Below are 25933 nucleotides of genomic sequence, written 5' to 3' on the forward strand. Positions count from 1 at the left end.
TATGGAATAGGAGGGGCAAAAGAAAGAGTGACAAAAACTCTAAAAACAGAATCAGTAGACACAACAAAAAGTTGTCGGGTAGATTCTCTTACAGAAAACAAAAGTAACCTCCAACAATGAAGGACCTAAAACCCTCAACTCATTTGGACAGATAATGCCCCAGAGGGCAGGTCAGAATTCCTAGAGGAAAAATACAAGGAAAAGTTTTGCCATTTCTCCTTTTAGCTGCAATAAGCTGTTGTACCTATTTCTGACACTAAGAGTTTGGGTCAACAGATTTTCAGCTTCTGAGGCTCTTCAGTGTTTGTGGATTATAGACATATGATTCAGGTTTTCAAACAGGATAAGGAGAACATTGGATACTATCCTGAATCACTCACACATTTTTTTTATGTACACAATTTTCAAAATGTACTGGGGAATTATGTGCCACACTGTAATGCATTTCATAAATTCTCAGGAGTTTGAACTTTTCTCAAACTAATGTTCTGAGAGGGAACAAGATGTAAGATTGTTATATGTAAGTCTAAAACCTAAAAGCAGAAAAAAGGGTATCAACCCTGGTCTGCTGTAGGATACATGTAGGGAATCTCCAAATATGCTGACCTCTCATAAGGGCAACCAGATACTAACACAGTATCTCAGGGAAAAAACATACAAATAATGCTGGGGTTTTTTTCTCATAGAAATAAGAGCAAAAAAAGTCTGGAAGCCACACTGAGATATCATTAAAAATTAACTATAACAACTGCTTCTGCAAGTCATGCCTTAATAACTTGCAGATTTCCCCTGAAAGACCTTTTTATAGAAGTTACTGATTGAGTAAGCAGGCAAAGACGGCACAGAGGTGTGCCCTTGACTTGCTCCTTTACTCCTTTCCTGCATTCCTTCCAGTAGCACTACAACCTTTTCCTCAGGCAGGCAGATCATAATTGCACTGAGTTTCAAAATGCACAGATTTATAAAACAGGAAATATTTTTGTTTTCTAGCACTTCTCTAAAAATTCAGAGTGGTGGGTGAGCTCTCAGAGGACTGAGATCTTGCAGCACAAAAGCAGGATCTGCTGCCTCTTCCAGCACTGTCCATCTCCTCTCCCAGGATGCAGAAATCCACCTGCCAAGCTCTCAGGTGCCCAAGGTGCAGTGCTGATTTCCAGTCTGTGCCCTCTGCTGATGCCACACACAGGCACGAGGCTGCACACGACATCGCGTGTGCAGGATGGGGCATGGGGAGAGTGTGGACAGAGTGGTAGTGTCACAGAAAAAAAAATGAAGTTTCAAGCTTTCTTGCTGAAACAAAGAATTGTATTATGCCCACTTTATCTAAGTTGTTCTGCTTTAAGTTATGCACTTAAACAGTTGCAAACAGACCAAGCAAACTAGGCAAGCCAAGAAGTTTATTTTAAAGTTATTTCCTGACACAGAGGTAAAGCAACACCATCTGTAGCTGTATTACTTCTACTATTGCAAAAGAAAGTGCAATATGCACTGTCTGTGAGGTGTGAGCACAGCAAAAACAAATTCCAACTCTAATGCAATTTAATTATTTTGGAGTTGAGTAAAAAAAAATATCTTAATTAGGTGTGTGATTTTAATAGCACAGTTTATATAGCTCTGTAAATAAGAATGTTAGTTACAATAGCTCATCTATTGCTGTAACCAGATTTTACTACTGTTTTATCTTCTACCATAAACAAGACATACATCAAGATAAACTAGACCATGCTTAGCTTATGAATAAAGACAAAAATACTGTTTTCAGCAATATTCAGGGATTCCATATAACAGTACAATTCTAACATCTCAGTTACATATGATGCAGAATTTTAAACCAATTTTTCTATATGCACATAAACTATCAGGTTGTTTTTATCTTAGGAAAATTCAGCCCACTGAAGGCCAGAGAAACAAAATAAATAAAATATTAGCAGGTTGAGCTGTAATCCAGATCAGAAAAATATGTGTACTCCTGGGTTTGGTCTGATCGTTGCTGCTCATTATTCCTTAACTGGTTTTTTCCCCTTTGCCCAGCACACTTCAGATGCATGCAGAAGGTCCGGTTTCAGCACTTGCTGAAACATTTACAATACCCCCACCTTTTGGGGAAACCCATGAATGATACTCTCTCGTGTTCTTCTACCATGTGCTTAATAAATTATAGAATTTAACAACTACAAGTTAACAAATTATAAAAACATGTAATTGTCACCTGACAATATTACTAGGAGATCACTCAATGGCATTTGCACCATGCTTGGCATCCAGCACTCCATTCTATTCTTCTCCTCACTCCCCATGCTGCCCTTCTTTCCTTTTTCTAGACCTTCCTGTTAAAACATCCACTCTCCACCTGCTACTGTTGGTCTGAGGGCTGTCCATACTTTCATTTCCAAAAGGTAAAAGCAAAATATGACAAATCTGGTGCTGAATGAACCAACACCACACTGCTGGTGTGACCCTTCAGAGTGAGCAAAATCTAGGGCTTCACCACAGAGTAAGATGTACAAAAGTGTGTCTGAAGACCTCCTTTTGAAAATGAACCAGCCAAATGAGCAGCAGTATGGGAAGACAAAGGAATTTACAAAAAGCCTACCAAGTGAGGGATTGGGAAAAGCAGCATGACGGGTTGCTGACTACATTTATAAATATTCAGAGCTGACAGCACAAAAAGACAATGTGATAATAACTGCAAACTGTCAAGATAGCATGCAGTGTGCATCTTCCAAACTGCTGTTCATGACACAAACATGCTGGTATTTTAAGCTTCCAAATAGTGACAACAGTTGTTTTTAAGCTATTGTGGACTGTACTCAAAAGCTCCTGTGGTTAAAAGGTAGCCTCAAAATGAAGCTTTCTTCATAAATTTTAGCTACAGCTCTCATTAATTGTTGGATTATTAGTCTCAGCACAGGCCTGGTGGGACGGTGGGTCAGACTGATCCCTACCTTTCAACCTTACAATGACCATTATTTGTTACAAAACAGCACATTGCCAGGGTACAAGACTCAAAGCTCAGAAAGAGTTTCACTGGTGGATCTTTTTCTTTCAAAATCAGTCTGAAAAATTCATACACAAAACAACACTGTGTCTTCTGAGATGTGAATTCTGATGTAATTCTAATTTCTTGTCTGTACATATAATGTTGGCAAAAGCCCACTAGTATTAAGCGGTTTTATTGTATCCAGATAGATTGTGCACTGAGAGTAGCTAACTTATCCAGAAGTTAGCAGTTAGTGAAGACAAATTTTCAGTGCATAAGCAAGCATAATACAATTTCTCAAGAGCAAACATATCAAATAACATTCAATGGCTTGGTTTTTATTGTTATGGCTGAGTCCCAGCTGGCAACTGATCCTCACAGAGCCATTTGCTCACTCCTACCTGAGGGCAGGGGAGAGAACTGGAAGGCCAAAAGTGAGAAAACACATAGCTACAGACAGTTTAATAGGCAAAGCAAAAGCTGCACACACAAAGCAAAGCAGAACAATTCACCACTTCCTATGGGCAGGGAGGTAGGTGTCCTGCCATCTCCAAGACAGCTGGGCTCCATCACAGGTAACAGTGATTTGGGAAGGCAAATGTTATTGCTCCGAATGCCCCTCTCTTCCTTCCTCTTCCCCCAGTTTCATATGCAGAGCACAACACCATATGGTCTGCAATATCTCTCTGATCAGTTTGGGCCAATTGTCCTGGCTATGTCCCATCCCAACTTCTTGTGGAGCCCCGAACAACTTGCTGGTGAGGTGGGGTGAGGAGCTGAAGAGGCCCTGGCTCTGTGCAAGTAGTAAGGAAAATACCCCTGTACTGATGCGGTTTCCAGTAGAAATCCAAAACACTGCCCCATACTAGGTACTATGAAGAAAATTAACTCTACCACGGCCAAAACCAGCAGAGCTATCCACGAAGAGGTGGTGTCACAGTAACGGGCCCCAGCTGGGGTAATAATTGGTATAGACTCCATGTATTTATAGAAGGTTGATGAGTTTCTTTTATTAAGAAACTTACTTGTTTTTTATATCCTAATTTGCTACATGTGGACTTAATTGGTTGTTTACTTAAAATACTATTACCATTGGCTAATTAAGAAACCACCCTTTGGTAAATAAATTTCTGTAACGCATTTTACATGTTCACCATACCAGGTGTAGCAAGTTAGGATAAGAATTGTTTCTTATTCTTTTCTCTGATCTCCTTACAGCCTTTCTCAGAATGATGTATTCTGGGAAAGTTATATTTCTCTCTGTGGCCAGAGAGCTGCTGCCATAAGGAGATAGTCAGTGACAGTTGCTGGTGGTTTGGGAATTTCATACAGGTTGTGGTGGAAGTTAAAAAGGGCCTTTTTGAGGGCCTTGCACAAAAGCATGCAACATGTACTTACATTGGCTTATAGCATTGTTTCTTCAAACAGCAAACATTTCACTCATTATTTTAATTTTTCTAAGTGAACATTTAAAAGCTCACTTTTTTAAGTGAACTTTTTTAAGGTCTTGTAACAGGACCACACAAATTGCTCCTGCCAACAGTGCTATACCAAGCAAAGAGCAGCACTGGAGAAAATATGACCTTGCGAGAACAGAGGTAGGAAAATGCAATTCTATGGTCTGGTGGAGAGAAGAGCAGATCAGAGCTAATTTTGTAGTTTGATCACACAGGAAAATAAGCTTCCCAGCAGTAGTTTATGGTATAATTCTTATGAGATATTTGTGTTACTATATTATGTTGCAGCCTTTGCAAAAATAAAAGCAAGGCCTAAGAAATCTGACTGGCAGAGCACCAAAAACACAGACTTGAAAAAATCCCTGCTCTGAAAACAGAAATCACACCACAATGCCACAGTTTCCCCAGACAAGCAGAGGGAGTCAGTGTGCTACAGAACCTGCTGACACACCACCACAGGCCATGAGAAGAGACACTACACCAGATCCGCTCTCAGCAAGACAGAAGTGGTATTGCCAGATGCCTGTGCATTAAAACACAGTGCTACAATAATTTTAATTGAAATGGGATATTTTAATTACAAACACAAAATCTAGTATCACATAGCCAAAACTCAAAAAGAGCTCAAAACCGAGGTGCCTGAACTAGTGTTAAATACAGTACATTTTAAACAGTGCTACCAGAGTGTATGGCAAATAATGGCCTTTTTTTTTTTTTTTTTTTTTTATTTATGCTGAAAGAACAGAAAACTGAAAATTATCTTAAAAAAAGGAAAGTATCTGTTCATATAAAAGTGGTGTACATGTGGGCAAACACATGTGTCTCAAGTTTGGGAGGACTGTGTTCTAGTCCCAAGCACACAATCCAGGTGTTTTGTTAATGCGTAACAATCAAACAATGCCCTTTTTCTCCAAGACATTAAAGACATTAATCATGCAAACAGTTAAAACACCACTTGCATATCAAATAGAATCTTATCTAGAAAAAAGTCAAATTTTAAAAAAACCTTAAAAATACCTATTGAATAATCTCCTTTTAGTACAAATTCAATTAAGACATTAAAAGAGAGACTTAAATGGATATTAAACCTAAGCAGGGTTTGTTCTTTAAAATTGAGTTTAGCTATAGTTTACATTCACAAGCCAGACATACCTAATTATATAGTATTCCTTCAAATAACGATATTGATTTCTACTTGTTCCAAACTGGCTTTAAATCAGTTTATTATTTGCATAAAGCTTAGACTGAAGCTACAAAGAATCTAGAGGAACACTTGCAAGAGCTGGATTTTTTTTTTTTTTTTAATATTAACTACGACTTTATTGAACAAGTGCTGGAATTTCAATACCCAAAGAAACTCAGGAACTCATAATTTGTGGAAGTCTTACAGTACTTGCTTTTTCTAGTTTATAGTCATAACTAAATCACACTTGAGAAAACAGAACTTCAGACTGGTCTAAGTGAATATGTCTGTCTACCAGAGCAGCACCATCTTTCTCTTCTTCCTCTCCATGTACCATGCCAGCATAGGCATGTGGTGTCCATTCACAGGATATATATAGCTAAGCTTAATTTTTTTTTTTTATTTTATTTTATTTTTTTTTTTGGTTGGGAGAATTTAAACCACAAGTAGGTCTCTTTTTTTTTAATATAAAATAAATTAATTGCAGCTAAAATTAAGTATTTGTCTCAAAAATAAGGTCTTTGATGATTTCTAATCTAGCTATAACTATTGAAAATCCATACCTTGCTCATTTTTCCTTCTACTAAGCAACCTTACATTAGTGAGCAATGTTCACGCAAATTTCATGTGTAAATTCAATATTGGTCTTCTACTGATTGCTCTCAGTTACAATTAAAAAAATTCCAAACCAACAAAACACATCAGAATTTTGCTGGACTCCAAATGAAGTATGTCTAACTTCTCAATAATTTTACCCACTTTACAGGAAACTCATACTTCAGCCCTTTAGCAACAATAACAACAGAATTTGCACTCTGGAGCTCAGCCAAACTGAATAGTACTTCAAAGAGTTATTGCAAGACTTTCAGGAACTATTTCAAGTATCCAGTTTCCAAAGGAAAAAAAAAAAAAGTGGATAACAAGATCTGAACAAGACTTCTTATTCTTGTTGCTCAATATCTTGTTTACAGAAAGCAGAATTATGGCACATACTTAAGATGATTTACTTGTTCAGGCAGATGGTCTATCAGGGCTGTGCTTCTCCAATTCTTAAAAAAAGTTTAGGACTTTAAAGTGTGTTTCCAAAATCTAAGACTCAGTATGGACAATAGCTACTATCTTTGTCCACTAGATTTGTCCACTAGAAAATAAATGGGACATGAGAAAGAACAAAGACTACCACTGACTCTGCACACAAGGAATGTGGCACTTGGATCAGAAATCCCAGGTAACAAACTTCTGAGAGTTGCACTGCAGTCAAGGCTCTTAGAAGAGACCCACCTGCCCCCCTCTGTGCATCCCCACATCCATCTCACTTAGACGTGTCGGCGATTGATGTAGGTAATGAAGCATTTGCTAGTGGTTTTGGCCAATGCCACGAGGTGGCAACAGCACCCTGATTTAAAAAGAGCAGGGATTCTTGAATGAGTTTTGCTCATCTAGGGAACAGAGCAGGAAAGCACTGGCTAAAATGTCAAGCAAGAGGCTTCCCATTCAACCCTGCAATAGCATTTTATACTGCAACACACAGAAAGGCTGCAATTGTGTTTTGTACATGCTAGTATGGCAAATCTGAAGAATTAAATGCTTCTGAAGCAGTGGACATCACCTGAAATCCATTGGCAAAACACCAGGTAGCAGTCCAAAATACCTATCATTTTTCGTAATCCAAAACTCAGATTAGTTTGAAAAAAACTTAGTTACATCTAGAGGATAACTACATTACCATGGCAATATAGCACATGATCTAGTGGTAACAGCTTGGCTCAATGAATTTGAAACCACACTAAAATTTGAAGTATCACTTCAAAGTATGGATAATATTATGCCACTCCTGAGGCTCACTCCTTGCTCCCATCTTCTACCTGCAATGACTTAGTTCAGACCTGCTCTGCCCTCTATGTTTTTCCCTTCCCTATCCTGCCTTTCCAGAAATGGGATAGTGTAACCTTCTTTTTTTTTTTCCCTTGGAGGGGATGTGTTGAGTTACCTGTAACTCAACTTCCCAGCTGCAAAATCAGTGCCAGCATTTCCTCTTATGAGACATGCAGGATTTGTTTTGCATGCAGAGGTGGTGGATTAGCGGGGGGCACAGTGTTGAACTAAAATGCCCATCAAAAACCAGGAATGCCGTGTATAAAGATTGCACATGCAACCTCAACTAGGTCTGAAAAACATCCCCAAGTATTAAGATTTTTTTCATCTTACCTCCACGAAAAGACAGTGTCTCATTAATTTTGTGAGAATTCAGATATTCAAAAGATGTTTTTCTTTTGAAAATGAAGAGCAACTCAAATGGTGGCAAAAGTATAAAGTATGTATAAAGGATGTATACAGGATGTATAAAGGATGGCATACCTAAAATTAGGTAATAGTTGTTGTTTCTGTGTCCACTGTAAAACTGCAGTTATCTGGGGCATCCCCCTTCAATATTTTTTCCTATGAAGCTAATTTATAGTAACAGAGATGCCATCAGAAAAATTAGGATATTCTAGTTTAATCAGCATTGGGTAGAGACAATTGCCTAACATGTTTTTAGATGGGTATGAAAACAAAAATTACTAAATCTACCTTATCTATTTCCTGGCTGCCTTAGAGCATTTAATCCTAAATGTATGGCAAATGCATTTGCATTCCTTATGAAAAAAGATTAAGCAGGGACTGCCACTACTTAAAACATTCCCTTTACTCAAAAGAATGCTATCTAAGCAAGTAAGATTTTCCCCAAAATCTTGATCTGTATATTAAACCAATGTAAAGTTATCAAGTTCTTCATCTCTGTAAGTGAAATTGAAAAAGCAAATCTCCATTACCAAATACCAGACATGACACACTTGTCTTAACTGCGAAACTAAGAGAACAGTAGTAGAGAACACATTAACTGAAAGTACTAAAATAGGATCTATTTAGCACAAAGCTCGTATGTTCACTTGGCCATACAGATGTTTCATGCAAACTGGATTTTTATAACTAAACATTCTTACTTGATCTCAGTGCAGTTGTCTGTGTGTAGAAAACGGTAGCAAGTCCAGTTGATGAATAATAAAGCAGAGATGAAATGTGGCATTATGAGGCCAGGCTACAAATATATTTGACTCAAAGCTAATGCAATGCCTTCCCAAAACACATAATTTCAACATCCACATAATATAGCTTGTTTCTAACATCAGGAAAAAGCCAGCAGGAACTTACCTGACAGTAAACAGTGAGCATGTTTGGGCAACATAATACTAAGGCCATCATGTTTCCCCATTTCCTGGGAGTTTGCTTTCATAATCTGTGGTTTTTACTCCACAGTTTATACTGTAAATATACTTGTGTTACTGTAAATAAACTGTGTTTTACTCCACAGTTTATACTGTAAATGCAGACTGACCTTCAAGTTTGTGCGCAATTCCTGACAGCTCTTCAATAGTCCCTGCACAAATAATCTAAATTCTTTTCAAAATTTCTCTGGAATTTAAACACAGTAGTCTCCATATGTAGACACCTGTAAATCTAGAAGTATATCAGTCTATCAAACAACTTGGATCAGGGGTTAAGAAATGAAAACTCTGCAAAAATCACAGGCATGACAAAATAAAAACAAGAACAGTTTTGGCCCTAATGACTGCAAGAAAGAAACAAAAATTTCAATTTGCCATAGTGGGCTGATATTTATTCCAATATTTATCAGAAATAGGTGAAATACAAACATTTAATAGTGAATGAATGGGCAAATACTGGAAAAAAACTACTACTACACTAAAATATGCAAGTATTTAAGACCAATAAAAAAAATCTAAGTATGAAAAGTCAAGAAAAAGAATGCAATCTTTTAAAAAAAATTACTACTCTAAATCGGTGTTTTGTGATGACTGATGATAAACACTGTAGCTTTGTCTTCAATTTCTGAACTTGATACATTTTTAAATTTCTCTAGTGTTTAAGAAGCTTGCAGGTACACACATCATAAAATGTTGCATTTTAAACTCATAAGGTGTAACAAACGTCATCAGCCCCTGTATGTCTGTGGGCAACACAGATTCTGCAGAGCCTTCGCTGACTACACACACGTGGAGCACCTTGGGGTATGCACTGTCTATTTCTTCCAGATCCTTTGAAATGTGGTATCTATGAACATTTATCCTTTGCACATCAATGCTGACTCTTTCTCCTAAATGCAACTGTAAAATTCTTCACAGAACTACATGTACACAGGGCCAATGTGCACAACAACCAGAAACCACTCAGTTAATCATGTTTGTGCAACAAAGATCTGAAAGAAAGTAATATATTTGATGACCACAGAGATTTATGCTCATTTTATCTGATCTCCAACTCAAATCTGCTTATGCCTTCCTACCAATTGGTTTCTAAATTAATTCAAAACTGAACAGGGTTAGAAATGCTTGACATTGGTGGAGATTTGAAGTAAGAAAAATTTTTATCACCTTGAAGATATGTCTAACATGATTATATAAAGAAATGAACAAATCTCAGATTATATTTACTCCAGATTAATGTATTAACAGTCTCCATTCACAGAAAGGTCTTGTTTCAGAGGTCTAGGATATGACTTTTTTGGGGGACACAAGTACTACCTTTCCTTCCTCCAGACAGGAACTAGGACTTATTGCATGTCAGCTTCTACTGATCACCAGGAAGTCCTTGCCCAGTCTACTGGTGGTTGTGAATCCCATGTAAACTGGTCAGCTCTTTTTGAGGGTGCTGATGTCTAATCCAGGGCTGTGTGCTGAAGTACCTTGGTGAATAAGACAGCAGCTCTTTCCTCCCCAAATTTTTTATGGCAAAGCCCTCATGTATAAAGCTACAGATTTTTCATTTCACCTGCTACTGCTTTCATAGAGTAAAAACATTGTAACTACAAATGTCTGCTCTAAAATTGGCTGCATAGGCAAGTTAATTATTCATGGATAGTTATACTAAAACTCAAACTAGGTATACATGTTATTTTAACTAAACAAGACAAATGAAACTGTATCTTTTGCATCTCAGCAGAACTGCCAACCCCAACAAATAAATAGTATCTGTTTCTGCACTGAACCAGAGATAAGCTGTTGATCAAAGAGTCTGATAAACCTCCAGGAAAGGAAAAAGGGTTAGCAACATAATGAAAGATAAAGTCCAGGTAGTGACAAAAACCATTAACAGTTAACATCTGTGAAGGTACTCCTAAGATTCCTGTTTAACTGTATTTGTAATGCCTCATAGTCTCTTAAAGTGAAATACGTATTTCTATTTTTATATACGTGATTACTAGTTTTTGGGGACCAGTTTCATTACAAAAATTAAGTAATTTAGTTTTAGGCCAAGCACTTGAATATATTCAGCACCCCATCACAAGCCTGTGCTATCATCCTGGTCTGCATAAACCTTGATTTACTCAAATAAGACAGCAGTATTAAACAACTGCCTGCCTAGTTGGCTGTTCAGAAATAGTCCTAAGACATGCACACTTCATCCATAAAACAAAGTGCTTTCAAATGCCACTCTGCTGTATTCCTAAATGTTTATGTTATCAGTAACCAATATCTTGGTTGACAGAGATACTGTCTACTCACATTATTACTAAGCATGACTGGAACTCCAGAGGGAGACGTGCTCACATCTCCTCCCTCTAGGAGGACACAAGTACCTGGATCATGCTGCTGTACTCTTTTCTTTACAACCTTTAAATATCAAAATCAGTTGACAGCACTTGAAGCAAAATGACAGAGGACAATGAATACAGATATGGAGTTGTCTGTAGTTGTCAATAAACAGCCCTCACATCTTCTTCAGGTGAGTGCTCATTCATGCGCACACCCCACTTCTGCTCCAGAGGAAACATGTTGCTCAGGGCTGCAGCCTTGAAAGACTCTAATAAAACACATCAGTGCCTATTTGAGGCCTGGCCCCATGAAACAGGAAAATACCAAGGAACTCAACTGAGGCCTGACAGGAAGACATGGGGTGGCAAGTGTTTGCTAACCCATTGTTTAAAACCGTCAAGCAAATCTCATGGGGCTGAGAAAACCCCCCCACATTAATGAGGATAAAACCATCTAGCTGATAAGGGTAAGCATTGGGGAAGGGAAGTTGTTCCAGCATCCCCAGGACTTCTGAGTATTTCTGAAGATGAGTCAGAAATGCTCAGTAGGAACTTGTACCTCAGACTGAGAAGGGGGGAAGGCATCCAGTTGTGATGCTAGGAATCCATGGGCTCAGAAACTGAAAAGCCATTACTTTTTATAGTCAAAAAGAAAGGTAAGGCTTAGGACTACTTATTTCAAGTTCTGTTTTTTTCAGCTTTTGTGCTGGGTCTCTCATTAGCTGCCCAGATGTTTAATCATACTGAATTTTCTTTTAAGACAAACTCTCAAAAGTCATTGACTTCCCTATGAAGGATAAAGATCTCACAGCTCTGTTTATGTGATACATTATAATTGCTAACTGTCAACACTGAAGCATGACAGTTGCTCTTTCAGTTTGGAAACAGCAGACATCCCTCCACACTGCATGGAGCTGCTGTGCAGAGGTACACAAAAATGCTGTGCTGAGGAAGGCAGCTTCCACATCATCCAAATCTGGTGGGTCAATCCTCTACAAAACCTTGTCTTGCCTTCCAGCATCCAGAAAGAATTTAGAATTCTAAGAACATCAATCCCAGCTTTTGTCAGGGACTTCTGATGCCCTGCATCATTTTATGAAGAACATGGCATGAGATACTGTATCAGCTGATGACATCACACACTCCACTATATCAAAAACATGAGAAGGGATGTTCATCATGATACAGCTGCAACTAAATGGAAATGTTACAATCTGTGTCCAAATGCAGAGCAGAAGAAGAAAAAAACCACATCCTTTCTGGCAGGAGTCCAAAGATGCGGTGCTGAGATGCAGTTGGAGGCAAAGACATGAAGACAGTCTCTATAAGCAACAGCACTGCTTCCTTTTGTGAATATATGGACAAGTACAAATGGTCGTAACATTAAATAAGAGATGCAGGGTTTGCTAAATTCTGGCTTAGTTTCTTTCAAAGACAGTACAGAAAATGAAGGGGAACTCCTCAAGGGCACAACTCTATCCTTGCTCCTGGGACTCCAGCACCTCTTATAGGGAAAATTCAAAACAAGGTGATCTTCTGGAATAGTATTGGAGTCAGCTTAAATATTGTAATATTAGACAAAAGTTATTTGAAATACTTATAGCACTTAATAATTTGTTTTAATTTACAGTAGTTAAGGGATATAAAAATAGGAGTTATCTGTTTATATTGTACATGTAAACCCCAAATTAGGAAGAAGTTGTATTAATTTACAAGGCAATCAGAATATCTATTTTTGTTCTTTAATGTCAATGGAAAAAATAAATTCCTAAACAATCTACTCTTCAAGCATCTCTTGAAGGAGCTGGGAAAATCTTGAACAGTAAAATCATACGTCTATGTCTTCAGCGCTCTGGTTCAGCAGATGATTCAATACAACTGTAATAGAGAAGAAAACCACATCATCTTGGCTTCTGTGGATTGTCCTGTTTTGTTGAAATACCTCTGTCACAACAAATGCTATTTCAAATCACCTTCTGTATTGTGGATTTTAAAGAAGAAAAAAACTACAGCAAAAACTCAGTATTCAGTCTAACGAGCCTAAGAAATACTAGCATTTTAGCTTTCTCATGTATTTTGAAAAGGGGACTGAAGATCAGGATTTAAGACTACCAGCTTTCATCCCTTAGTTAATATTTCAAGTATGTTGAACAATCTCAGTCCTTCCTTCACATGTACTGACTGACTTTCCATTTGTACTGAAAAGCTACACAGAAACAATTAAACAACTGCTAAGGAAGAATATTTTTTAAACCTCTGTATGTTTGCTAGTAGAAACACAAAAATACTTTGACATGCACATGTATGTCAGCTACACATGTATTTAGTCAGATGTTTATGGAGCAAAGTATTTTCTAATACACAGCAGCCAATGCACACACGTGTGGCTTGCAGATGCTACATCGGCCCTTCTCATACACATCCTGCAATGCAAACCTGCCACTGCTGACCCTGAGAGACACCTATCCATAAGAGCTAACTACAAAATTAATCATTAAACACAGCTATATAAACAGCTAAGATTAATGGAAGAAAACTTCGGTGTCTTCCATATTTTCTTTTGTTTTCCATACATCTATTGTACTTAGGCACTGCTAGGTCAAATTCCCCTGCACTGCAGGGTAAATCTCTCACTTCACTGTGACAAGTGGCACAATAAATGCCACACACTACAGTGGCCCAACATACATATAATGGATCATAAGCCTTCATGAAAGGCAGTTTATTCAGGTATGTAAGTTAATGCTTGAGAAACAAAGCTAAGCTCTATCAAGTACTGAGTGCTCAAAATAAAACCCCATTCTTCCAAAACTGACATAGAGAGGATCAAACACCCTTCCTAAAAATATCTCAGAATCCACACTACAAAATTCTCACAAAACTCTCATATGCAGATGATGGTGATGATACGGATTTAAGGCTGAATAATTTACATCTGTAATTTAGGAAAACTTCAAAATAGCAAACAATAAGGGGAATGGAAGAGGTAAATAAGTGATCTGACCAACTACTACTGCTTCTTGGTTTACAGCAGCACTCCACGTAATGGCATGCTTTTTAAAGAGAGAGGAAAGAAACGGAAACATTATTCAGAAATGGCTATCTCAAAAGGAGGCCACATGAAAACAACCTATCTTTTCCAATTCGGACATCATATAAAAAGCCCGTATATATAAATATATATATAATGAACAACAGGTGACTATTAATGCCTAATTGGACAGCAGAGTTGCTAAAGGAAAAATTATAGCATAGAGTACTGGAAGGGGAAATATCAGACTAAAAGAAGCTTTTTTTTTACAATTTGAATAAGCCTGAGTCTTCCAATGTATCTAAAAAAAAACTTCAGAAATAAAACTTGGCTCAAAAGAATATGGGCATTTCTGAGATGTCTCCCACAAAGATTTCTCTGTCCTGAACAGAGAAGACAAAACACATGGGAAAAAAGTAATAAATCAGGGTAGGGTTTCAGTGAGATGGGATACAGACCAGTGTACCTAAGCATAAAGTCAGACTGTGACTCTTTTATGAACACAAACTTTTAAGCATTGCCTCCAAATGAAGTGGTTGCACAATGCCCAACCCTCAGACATGTTATACCCGCTCTGTCCCTTCCTTTAACCCAGCCTGAGAGCTCCCTGTGGTAGCAAAAGCATCTGTTTAGCTGCACAACACATCAGATTGAAAAATTAATTCACAAAAAGAGACTGATGGGGGGAAAATAAAAAAGTCTAACAGATCTCATGATTGAGTTCCTCATTCCGACGAACATGAATGTTTCTGCTGACACAAGGAAGGAAACAATACAAGCATGGGAACAGGACAGCATGACATTTTTGGCAACAGAAGGGCTGTGAAATCAGTGCCAACTGACTTGAATTGTTCAGCAGAGAGGATATTATCCACTGGAAACAAAAGGAAAAGGTCCTGTGCCACAGGATCATGACCAATCAACCAATCTGTCACTGCTCTGAAAAAGATAAGACAACAATGGTGAGACAAGACACTCATCTCCATACAAAGAATGATATAGACACATGGTATGTGGCTAAACAATAAAGCACAGCTTCAACTCTTCTACAGAAACTCACTAAAGTAATAAAATGTGTGGGCTTAAGGATGCCTTGCTTTTTATCCTGTGCCCAAAGTCATGCATCATAATCCTTTAACCATTTAGAGACCACACAGGTAAAAAAATTGTTCTGGTCATATCTTTCCTTTTCTGAGACTGACAATTTATTAGCTCACTGTATTTCCTTCAGTTATGCAGCCCTTTACTACAGCTACCTTTCCACTGGTGTATATCTGTCATGCATAATCCTGTGCTGCTTGATTACACAGAAGTTCCTGCATTTGAAACAACACTCACTCAACACACTTTTTAAAAAGTACTTCTGTTGCGCGGCCTATTTCTCAGCCCAATTTCCCGTTACCTTCAGTCAGGCACTACACACACTTGGTAATAGGGGACATTACCAGACCTCAAACCCTTTTCCTAGGTTCACCACATTTGTTTCTCTCTATCCACCCTTCACCTAACCTGACAGATTTTGACTATTTCAAGACACAAGTTCAGGCTACCATGATAACGTCCCCAGCATGGCTGTCATTGCATCAGACTTGCCTGTCAGCATTGGTGGTTGATTCCATTTATTTCATCAACTACCTCTTTCATTGCATGGCACACAATTCTCATGGTGGAGAAGATAACTCCAAAACCACTTCCAAAATGCTCCCAGCACAATATTCACCCTACAGCTTCCTTTGAGGCTCACATACCCACAATCTCAACACCTACTGTGCTTGAAATGCTGCATGCCTAATACAAACATCACTGAGCTTCTCTCCTTCTGGGTATTTATCTTATTAAACTGAGCTTTCTTCATCCTCAGGCCAACTTTAGATGAGCAGCTACCTCAGCAGTGTGTGCTGAGAGCAGTGCTTAACCTTCACCTGAGACAAGGGTAACTTCAAGTGACCAGGGATTTTCCACCCTGGCTCTTAAAAGCTCAAATGGCTGAATCCTGACAATATTTACTAAGGAATTGTACAGTTTCTCACATGCAGAAAGTGAAGGAACCAAACCCACTGCATCTCCTTCTGCTTCAGTTACCATTTCACAGCTTTATTGTGTACCAGGACCTCACCAGGTCCTCCCAGGATCTTACAGCTCCACATGCCCTTGAGCTCCAAACGCATCTGCTACACCATCACAAACATTGTTCAGAGCAGCTGTCACAGTTAAGCATGAAGAAAAACGTCTTTCCATGTTTGCCAATAATATGCATAAGAAACTGCTAGTAATGCAGCCATGTGAGTCTGCTCATTGATGACTAGTCTTAAAACCTTGAAATCATTCAGATTTTAAAAGATCAATGAGCCCAACCTTCTTCCAAGCTGTACCAGAAATGCTGCCACAATACAACAGATAATGCCAGTGTGTATCTATGCCTGTGGCAGCATGAAAACACTTGGCAGAGGAGTCCACCTGTCTCTCTCCAGCAAGAACAGAAGAGAAATACCATAAGTAGTGATTCCAGCAGAGACTCCACCTAGAGATGTTATTTATGACAGATGTGTACGTATGTATGCAAAGAAAATCATGTACTTGTCTGCACTGTTCAGGAGAGCAGGATTCAAACCAGGGGAATTGCAAAGGAGGAATGTAGCAGTCAAGGGAAGGGAATGCACAGCAGGCAGAAGAATTTGATATATTTCCTCTTTTAACCAGCATGCTCATCAGAGAAGATCTCAGACTATGAAAATATCCAGGGTCTGAATAGCAGGTAATGTAAAGAATTATTTTAACTCATGATATGAAAACATGCAAGAACAGACCAGCTAGAAGACAAGTAAAATTGTATTGGAAGCCTCCAATACTGGAGCAAATCTCCCAGCTACCTCTGTTAAGAGTGAAAGTGCCCATGAAGAGTTAAAATTAGGTTCGACCACAACATGAGATGCAAATGCTTGCTATATGGGCACCTGTGATTCAGAAGGCAGGCTTTTCCCAGGTATTATTCCTAAAGCACAGCCACCACCTTTGGCCTAATGAAATTGGTATGAGTGCACACAGGACCAGGACAAAAGCTATAAAGCTCTTTCTTACAAACCTTATCTTGTCAAAAAGAATTAGGGGATGTCTTAATTAAAGGTAAAAATTCCGTCAAGTGATTTCACAGTACCAAGCATAAACATTAGCAAAAAATACTTAGTGATTGTCCCTAGTTTATAAGAGGTGAAACACCAGAAAAGATTTTCTAAGAGTCAAAGTCAATAACATTCAATATTAATTGAAGAATAGCAGTGAAATTTAGGTCCAGAAACATTAAAATTTTACAGTCGGCAAAACCAGGAAAATTGCCCATAATGAGTTTGATTCTGATTAATTTGGTATTATTAATATAATCTTTAAGTTAAATTTCTTTAAATCCATTTTCCTACTCAAAATAAAGAATCATTTAGTAAAGTCATAGACACTTCTCAACTCCTGCCATGTTAAAAATTATTTTAACAGGCTTAAAATATCATATATTTAGTTTCTTTTAGGAAAGAAGCTTGAGAAGTGAAGGGTTTTTTTATAGTACCTATTTGGAAAACAATGGAAGAGAAGAATTTGAATGAAAGCAGCTGATGACTGCAGTATGAGAGTTGGTTTCAGTCTGTGACTGAAAAGGCTTTTGCTGGTTTTAACATGCACCCTCTGAAGCAGTCTCTCAACAGCTCCAGTTTCCTGGCTTCAAGCTCTCCAATAAGGAAAGAAGTTCAATCACTGAGGGACTGGTCTTCTTGCACAGTCTCTACAACAAATACATTCATTACTTTGCAAGTGGGCTAACACAGCTGCACATCCTGGAATGTGGTGCAACTCATCATCTTTACTAGCAAGTAATTTTAGCAAAATTCAATGCTTTTGAAACAACAAAAACAACCAAAAAAAAAAGATGTTATCCAAAGGACAGTCTAAAATTTCCTTATTATATAGCTATTGACAAGGTACAATTCCTTACAGCTATCTGGTACTTGATGCTGTAGTTAACACAAGGAGGTGCTTTAATGCTATTCTGAGATAGTACTAGAATTCCATTCTAAGCTACACAAATTAAGTTGCCAGCAGAGCAACAAATTTCCATAATTTTGCCTCTGAAAAACAGGTTCCAAATCTGCATATGCTACCCAAGCAGGCATGAAAGAGCTGAAAGTGCTCGCTTCCCATGGCTGACAAACAAAACAGGCGTTCTCATAAGACAGAAGAGGTGCATTTTCTTTACACATAAACAGAAATTATAAGGGGGAAAAACCCCACAAAAATGCAAAATAAGTAATATTCATAAAAACACAGAGACAATCCAAACATATATTTTCTGGATGTAAGCAGAGAAAAAGCCCAGTTCCCCTAAAGATGCAGTACCCTGCACTAAACTATTTTTAAAAAATTATCTCTATAGATGACACATTTTTATGTAAATCATCTAGAAATCTGATGGAGGTTTCATTTTTTCCCCCAGAATTCCCAAAAACTTTCATGATACCAGAATTATCTGGAAGTTTCATAGGTAAATGTTTCATTAATTAAGCTTCATGCAAACACTGAATTCTGTTGCATTAGCTAAGAATATCTCTTTTCAGAAATGAGACTCAGTTGCAGGTCATTCTAAACAGGGAAAAGTCACAAATATAATAAAATATTCCTTGAAACTTCTTACTGTGAGGGAGTCAAAGCCATTGACGCTGTCACCTGGCACAGATACATAACTACTTTCACTGTTCTCACCTTAGCAGTCTTTCCTAGAGGATTAAGGCCATGCATTTCTTCATAGCATTAGGCAAACTTTCCCTGAAAAGAACACAGACTAAGAACATAAAGCAGAATAATTTGTGACTTTCATTATAGGGCTTTTCCTTCTTTCTTTCTACAACTAGTTATTGCCTATCTGTAATGTTCTAGCTGCACAGATTATTGACTGAGTTGTGAGATGTAAATACAGTCAAGTGCATGCAACAGAAACTAAACCAAAGATAGGAAAAATTGGATATAAGCTCGGAATGTGCCCTTGCAGCCCAGAAAAGCATTAAAAAGCATAAAAAGCAGTATGGCTAGAAGGTCCAGGGAGGTGACCCTGCCCTTCTACTCCCACCTGGAGTGCTGCATCCAGTTCTGGGACTGCGACACAAGAGGATGTGAACCTGCTGAAGAGAGTCCAGAGGAGGCCAAAGATGATCAAAGGACTGGAGCACCTCACCTGTGCAGACAGGCTGAGAGGTGGGGGTGTTCAGCCCAGAGAAAACTTTTCTGAGTTTTCAATACTTAAAGGGGATTCAAAGAAAGAGAAGGAAAGACGATTTACTGGAGTCCATAGTAATAAGACAAGGGGTCTTCAACTGAAAGAGAGTAGTTTTATACTAGGCATAGGGAAGAAATATTTTACCACAAGGGTGAGGCTCTGGAACACACTGCCCAGAGAAGTCGTGGATGCCTCATTCCTGAAATGTTTAAAGCTAGGCTGGAGGGGCTTCGAGCTGTCTAGTGAAACATGTCCTTGATGACTGTGGGGGCCAGGGTTAGACCTAATCTACCTTTGAAGGTCCCTTCTAATCCAGGTAATTCTCTATGATTCTGAAAAAATGGGAGTATATAGTCAAGGAAACAAGGAGAATACCAGCATGAGAAATTACACCTGGCATTTTCCAAGTAAATATAGGCATACAGTTTGCTTAGAAAATATTTAAAGATCTGTGAATGAAAATGTAGGTCTGAATATTTTGAGCTACTTTCTTCAGTCCAAGAGTAATACATGGAAAGAACAAGGGAAAAATAAGGTTTTGAGAAGAAATTTGGCTTGTGGTCCCAAGCACAAAAAAGCTTTCATCATAGCAGTTTCTGTGTGTTATTCATACAGAGGAAAACACTATTCAGACCTACTACACTCACTTGATGTACATGTAACTACCTGCAGCCAAATTTTACAGAGAAATTTAGAGAAATCTGTCTCGATTTGTCACTCTGGAAAAAAAAAAAAAAGAGAAGATATATACATCATAGGCAGAAAAACAACTTTTAAAGCACATGGCACTTAATGACTCAATAAATAAGCATTAGCAGTAGATGCCTGAGAAATATTCCTGTGTATAACAAAGTTTATCTTGGTATGAATTATCTCCTCAACTGTGTAAAAAATCTGATCTTATGTAAGAAAATGATACTGTATAATACTAATATTACCAGTTACTGGAAGTTCCTCACTTGAATAATGGCAAAACACAAAAGAAATTACATTCTTCTCTTTGACAGTTTGGAAGGAAGCTTTATCCCAATAAAGAAATATGAACTCTTCCAATCATGTAAAGCAAAAGGAATTTAAAATGTCACAGAGAAAAGTTTCCTCCAACAGATTCTCCTCAGCTTGGTGTCAAAACAAACAATATCTGGAGCACATTTACCATGGATCACACAACCAGCTTTACAGACACCAGCATAAATTCACTTACATATCTCCACTGTCAATAAGAGATCTTATGTACTCAAAGAGGAGCCCATTTCCCTTTAGTGATGATTATTTTTTACTAGGACATCTTGGACTGCCTTTATCTGACACTAGTCAAATATCTCCAGGGGGTTTTCAGGAGGAGAAGAGCATGGGAAAGAAGAATTAACTAGAAGCTCTGCATAGAAGGAACACATAAAAAAGAGGAATTGCAAAATTTGCTACTCAGGTTGAACATTCATATGTCCATGTAATAGTACTAGAGGTACTATAAGAAGAATGGGTGTAAAGCGAATCTATTTACTTCCTTTAGAACATTCAACAGAAGAGGGTACTGAAGGAGCAGGCAAGTTATTAACTGAAGTCTTTCCACAGTTTTTGAATTTCATCTTCTTATTTCACTAGCTTATGTTAGAGTAACTTGATTAGTTTATCTTCCCACCTTCCCTCAGCAGTTAGACTAGACTGTAAAAATTTCATTGCTCTAAAATTTTGTCTAAACTACATGGACTTGTGAATCTCCTCAGGATTCCCATTTTAAGTAACAGAACCACTCTGTCAATGTCTGTTTATAGATAAAAACTAAATTATGCATAAATAACACAACTTTAAATAATTTAAAGGGAAGGGGAAAAAATTTTTTTGAATCACTGGTTTTGAATCACTTGCCTTTCATTCCCTTGAAGGAAACTTGCACTGAAAGTTTCAAGATTCAGATCCAAAATAGAAGTTAGTTTTGCTTTAAGTTGCTAGACACTGAGTATTACAGAACAACTGCTGCACAATAACTGCATCTCCACAGACAGCTATTTCCCATTTCAAACTTTATTGTATTCAGCCAAAATTTTCAGACACTGGAGCACAACCTTTGGGATACAGTCACCTAAGTGCTGTGCTCTGCTGCAGGCTTCCAGACTTCCACAAATTGCTCTGAGGCCACTGATGGAGAATAGAGCAGATAATGTTATAATGTGCTTTTTAACTGAGAAGTCTAGCAGGATGTAACAGTTTTTTGCATATTTTATTTTGCAGAAAGTTACTGTTTCTATTCTACTTTCAGTAAAGAGAGCTGAGAAAGGGATGGGGGCAGTCCAGGGAACAGGATTTCCCAGCTCTGACTACTGAAGGGCCTCTGCTAGTGGGATGCACAGCTTTCCACAAGCAGCACTCACTCAAGAGCCTGAACCACAATTACAGTATGGTCTTGTTTAAAGTATAAACAAGCTTAAGGCATGTTATTTTCAGGGTTACACTGTAGCAACACTAGGCACCTTAACAAATTGCCTCCAAATTAGGCAGGCCCAGTAGCACTGCCCTTGAGAGAACTTCAGTTGAATTTACCTGAGCAGAACAAATGAGGTGTGCTCACAGCTCTTCACACTGCCAGTGTGACACCAGCTGTCCAGCTGTTTACTTGCCTCTGCAGCCAGCACAGCCCCATGAGATCTGTGCCCAGTCACTCGCCTGCCAGAGGGGACACACACACTCCTGTCTGGCTCCACACCACTGCTGGAGGCAGGTGTCTTCTCAGGGCAGAGAACACCAGTCTGGGGCACGCTGAGCACTCTGCAAGGCACCCTGTGTGATGTGCCTGCCTCCCTGCAGGCCACCCCAGACGAGATGGGATGCTCACAGCTGGCATGGGGCACTTCTGCTCCACCTCCCCCTGTGGCCTGCAGCACCAGGCCAGAGATCAACCCAGCTGTGAACTTCTTGTAATAGCATAGATAGATCTGACAGCATTTCTCAAGGCAAGTGCACGCTCTGAAATGCTCTAGAGCTGGCAAGCCTTCCATGCATTTTTACTCAGCTTACATGCACAAAAGAAACAAAAAACAAAAAACCAAACCAGAAAAAAATTTAGCTCACTGATTCTACCACTGTCACAGAGCAAGCCCTTAGTTGACTGAGCACAGAAAAAAAGCTGCATTATCACATCATTTCAGACTGTCATGCTGGGTATCTAAACAACTTCTCTTCTATGAAGAGCCTTTGATGAAGGCTTCTCTTCTGCCTAGCACTGTTAAATATTTTATTAGCTTTAGCTTATTTTATTACAGTGTTACTCAGTTGTTCATATTAAGAAAAAAAATAAAGCTTTAAACACACTTTTTTTCCTCTTTAGTCTTTTGTTTTTCATCTCAAGAAGTTCATTTAAGCTTCTCAAGGTTCTTCTAATCCTTATTCCAGTATTTGATTTGATCAAGTTCTGAATTTAATCCTCCTAGCTAAAAATTTATTCCTTTGCTTATCTGTTAGTTGCCATTCTTCTCCATCGATGTATTTATTGCCATCAAGACTCAGAACACTAACTTTCAGACTTGTGCTGTAGTTATTCACTTTCTGAGACAAATAAAGTTGAAATAGGTCACAACTGCATTTTTAGCTGTAGACTTCTGTACTATTTTTGTCACATACAGTTGTGAAACTTAGAGCTCATTAAATGCTGAATGCTGCATTTAAGCTGCTGCTTTCCTATAATTTTAAACCTAAATTTTGAAGTCCACTGTAACCCCACACTCTCCTTCCCCAACCTCAGTCATACACATATAAATTCTTGTGCTTGAGCAGAAAGCAGGGTTGGTTTTGTGACATAGTTTCCTGTGTACAGAACAGCAGCACATGCTCTGGTTTTAGGCACTTAAGAGGTTTTATAGGTCTCAAATGGTGACTCCCCATCAGGTGGACCCAAGAACTCAAAATTTTTTTTCAATACACCCTGTTCTGTGAACACTGAAATTAAATACCTGGCTTGATTCATAGAACTGGGTACTCCTTGTAAAGCAGGATCTTTACACAAATACAGTTTGAATGGATTTTTTGGTTTTTATTTTTAAAAGGCCTTAAATTTTAAATCAAGTCATTAGAAAAATGATCTTGCTGAAATGCTAAGAAACTTCCAAAAAACTACAGGTAACAATAAACAATTTGGACAAAGCCAACTGGAAAACACCAGCAAACAACCAATGTTTAGGGGTCCTGGATGAGACGGAACAGCAGTGTCCATGAGCTTCAGTCAAGAGCAAGGACCACGTGCCATGCTTTTCATCTTTTATTGTTGCCATGTTTTATTGTGGGAGGTTGCCATGGGAGGTGACCAGTGTGTAACTTCCCGCCTCCCCTGTTGTCAGTCTTTAGTTGTACCTTCCCCTCGTTCCTGTCCATCATTATGTAAGCCATCCCCCAGTTCTGGAAAGTTCTTTGTTCTCTGTACTCCCATTGGTCCCTTCCCTGTAACCACTCTTTTCCCTTGTCCCCGTTGGTTGTCACCCCATCACTCACCCTCTACTCCACCTCTGAACTCTTCCCTCATTGGCTGTTTCCTACCCTGACCCTCCTTCCCTGTCGCAGTTATATTCCCTACCCTGCCCTCAGCTCGGGCCTCTCAGCGCGAACTCCCTTCCAGAGAGGTTGTCTCCTCTCTCTCCCCGATCCGTCTTTCCTTACAATAAACCCTCGTGGAAACAACGCCGCCTGAGTGGCATCCCGCTATTGAGAAGGAAGCGTTCTTAGTGCTGTCCATCCTGAGGACCTGACCCTGTGGCGTGCCCGGTGGTCACAGGACCCAGGTGTCTCACATGCTTTCAGCAGATGGGTATTTTTGTAGCAATTTAGATTCTCTATACTATCCAATGCAAGATCTGAAGCAGAGGAAATGTATAAACTGCTAATCACCTGCGATTATCTTTGAACACCTCACAGGAATAAATAAAAATGCATACAGTATTTTATTACCTATTACTGACCTCACATTCACTATTCCCCCTTATCTATTTCCCAATTATCCTCCTGGTATTAACAACAAAACTGACATTTCAAGTGACTTTAAACCATCCACCTGCATATTCAAAACCACTTGTACAGCAAATACTGCTAGCAAACCTGCACAAAAGCATTTGGTTGCAATCAGCATACTTTCCGCATCACTGACCAGTGTGGTGTTTTGCAGACCAATACAACACAAATTCATTGTTTGGATTACACAGATTTTTCTACAATTCAGATGATAATCGCATTTCTACTATTATTCAGCTCTACCTGTAAGTTCTAATAAATTAAAAAAAGCTCCAAACAAAACAAGATTTGAATATTTATTTTTCTTTAACATGAGAGTGATCTAATACACTGAAGTACTACAACTTCATGGAGAACAAATCAAGTAAATATGCCTGGAAATAATCCATTTAATTCACAAAGGTAGTAGATAAGACCTTGATACAAAATGCATGGCAATTCAAGGGTACAATACAAACAACTTCTACAATGAGATCTTCAAACAAGAAGAAATTCCACCTCTCAATATGTTGTCAAGTACAGGACCAAAAAACAGTCTGGCAGCTATATAAAACTATTAAGATTCCTACAGCACTTCTTATGGTAACAGATCTATATTGTTTCATTACTTATCAGAGAGGAGGGTAAAGCATCCTGTAATTTACACACAGTAATTACAAATACTGCTCAATATACAAGAAAATAAAACTGTAGTCAAACAGAGAAAGACTTCCCCTCAGTGAAGTCTCCCAGTGACACCACTGGAAATCACAGAAGACAGAATCATAGTATGTTTAGGGGTGCAATGGACCTTAAGGATCAGCAAGTCCCAGCCCCCACTGCTATGGGCATGGACACCTCAATTAGACCAGATTGCTCAAGGCCTTTATCCAAACTGGCCTTGAATGCTTCCAGGCATGAGACAATCCACAACTGCCCTGGGCAGCTTGTTCCAGTGTCTCACCACCCTCACAGTAAAGATTTTATTCCCAATATCTAACCTAAACTTCCCCTCTTTCAGCCTGTACCTATTTGCCCTTGTCATGTCACTGCAGTTCCTGATGAAGAGTCCCTCTCCAGCTTCCCTGCAGGCCCCTTCAGATCCTGCAAGGTCCATGAGGTCTCCACACACCCTTCCCTTCCCCAGGCTGGACAGCCCCAGCTGTCTCAGCCTGGCTTTGTAGGGGACCTGCTCCTGTCCCTTTATTGACTTCATGACCTTCCTCTGGACTTGCTCCTACAGTTCCATGTCCTCCTTATGTTGGGGACACCAGAACTGAACACAGCACTGCAGTGGGGTCTCACCAGAGCAGAGCAGAGCAGAGCAGAGCAGAGCAGAGCAGAGCAGAGCAGAGCAGAGCAGAGCAGAGGGGCAGAATCCCCTCCCTCACCCTGCTGGCCACGCTGCTTTTGGTGCAGCCCAGGACACATCTGGCTTTGTGGGCTGTGAGCTCACGCTGC

The 25933-nt window shown here is 38.9% G+C and overlaps 1 protein-coding gene across 5 annotated transcripts in view; it reads right to left on the reverse strand.

Moving 5' to 3' along the window:
* The window catches only part of TNFAIP8 (TNF alpha induced protein 8), a 56431-nt gene that overhangs the window by 23714 nt on the left and 6784 nt on the right, over positions 1-25933 (reverse strand). The window contains exon 1 of one of the 5 annotated variants that reach the window (XM_072922566.1): positions 8605-8701. The exons of the other annotated variants lie outside the window; for them this stretch is intronic. Within the exon in view, the coding sequence (XP_072778667.1) occupies position 8605 (1 nt within the window). The 5' untranslated portion in view covers positions 8606-8701. Of the gene's footprint in view, positions 1-8604; positions 8702-25933 lie in introns of those variants that run through there. 5 annotated transcript variants of the gene reach the window in all.

This window comes from Taeniopygia guttata, chromosome Z, assembly GCF_048771995.1.
Source record: "Taeniopygia guttata chromosome Z, bTaeGut7.mat, whole genome shotgun sequence".
NCBI classification, from domain to species: domain Eukaryota; kingdom Metazoa; phylum Chordata; class Aves; order Passeriformes; family Estrildidae; genus Taeniopygia; species Taeniopygia guttata.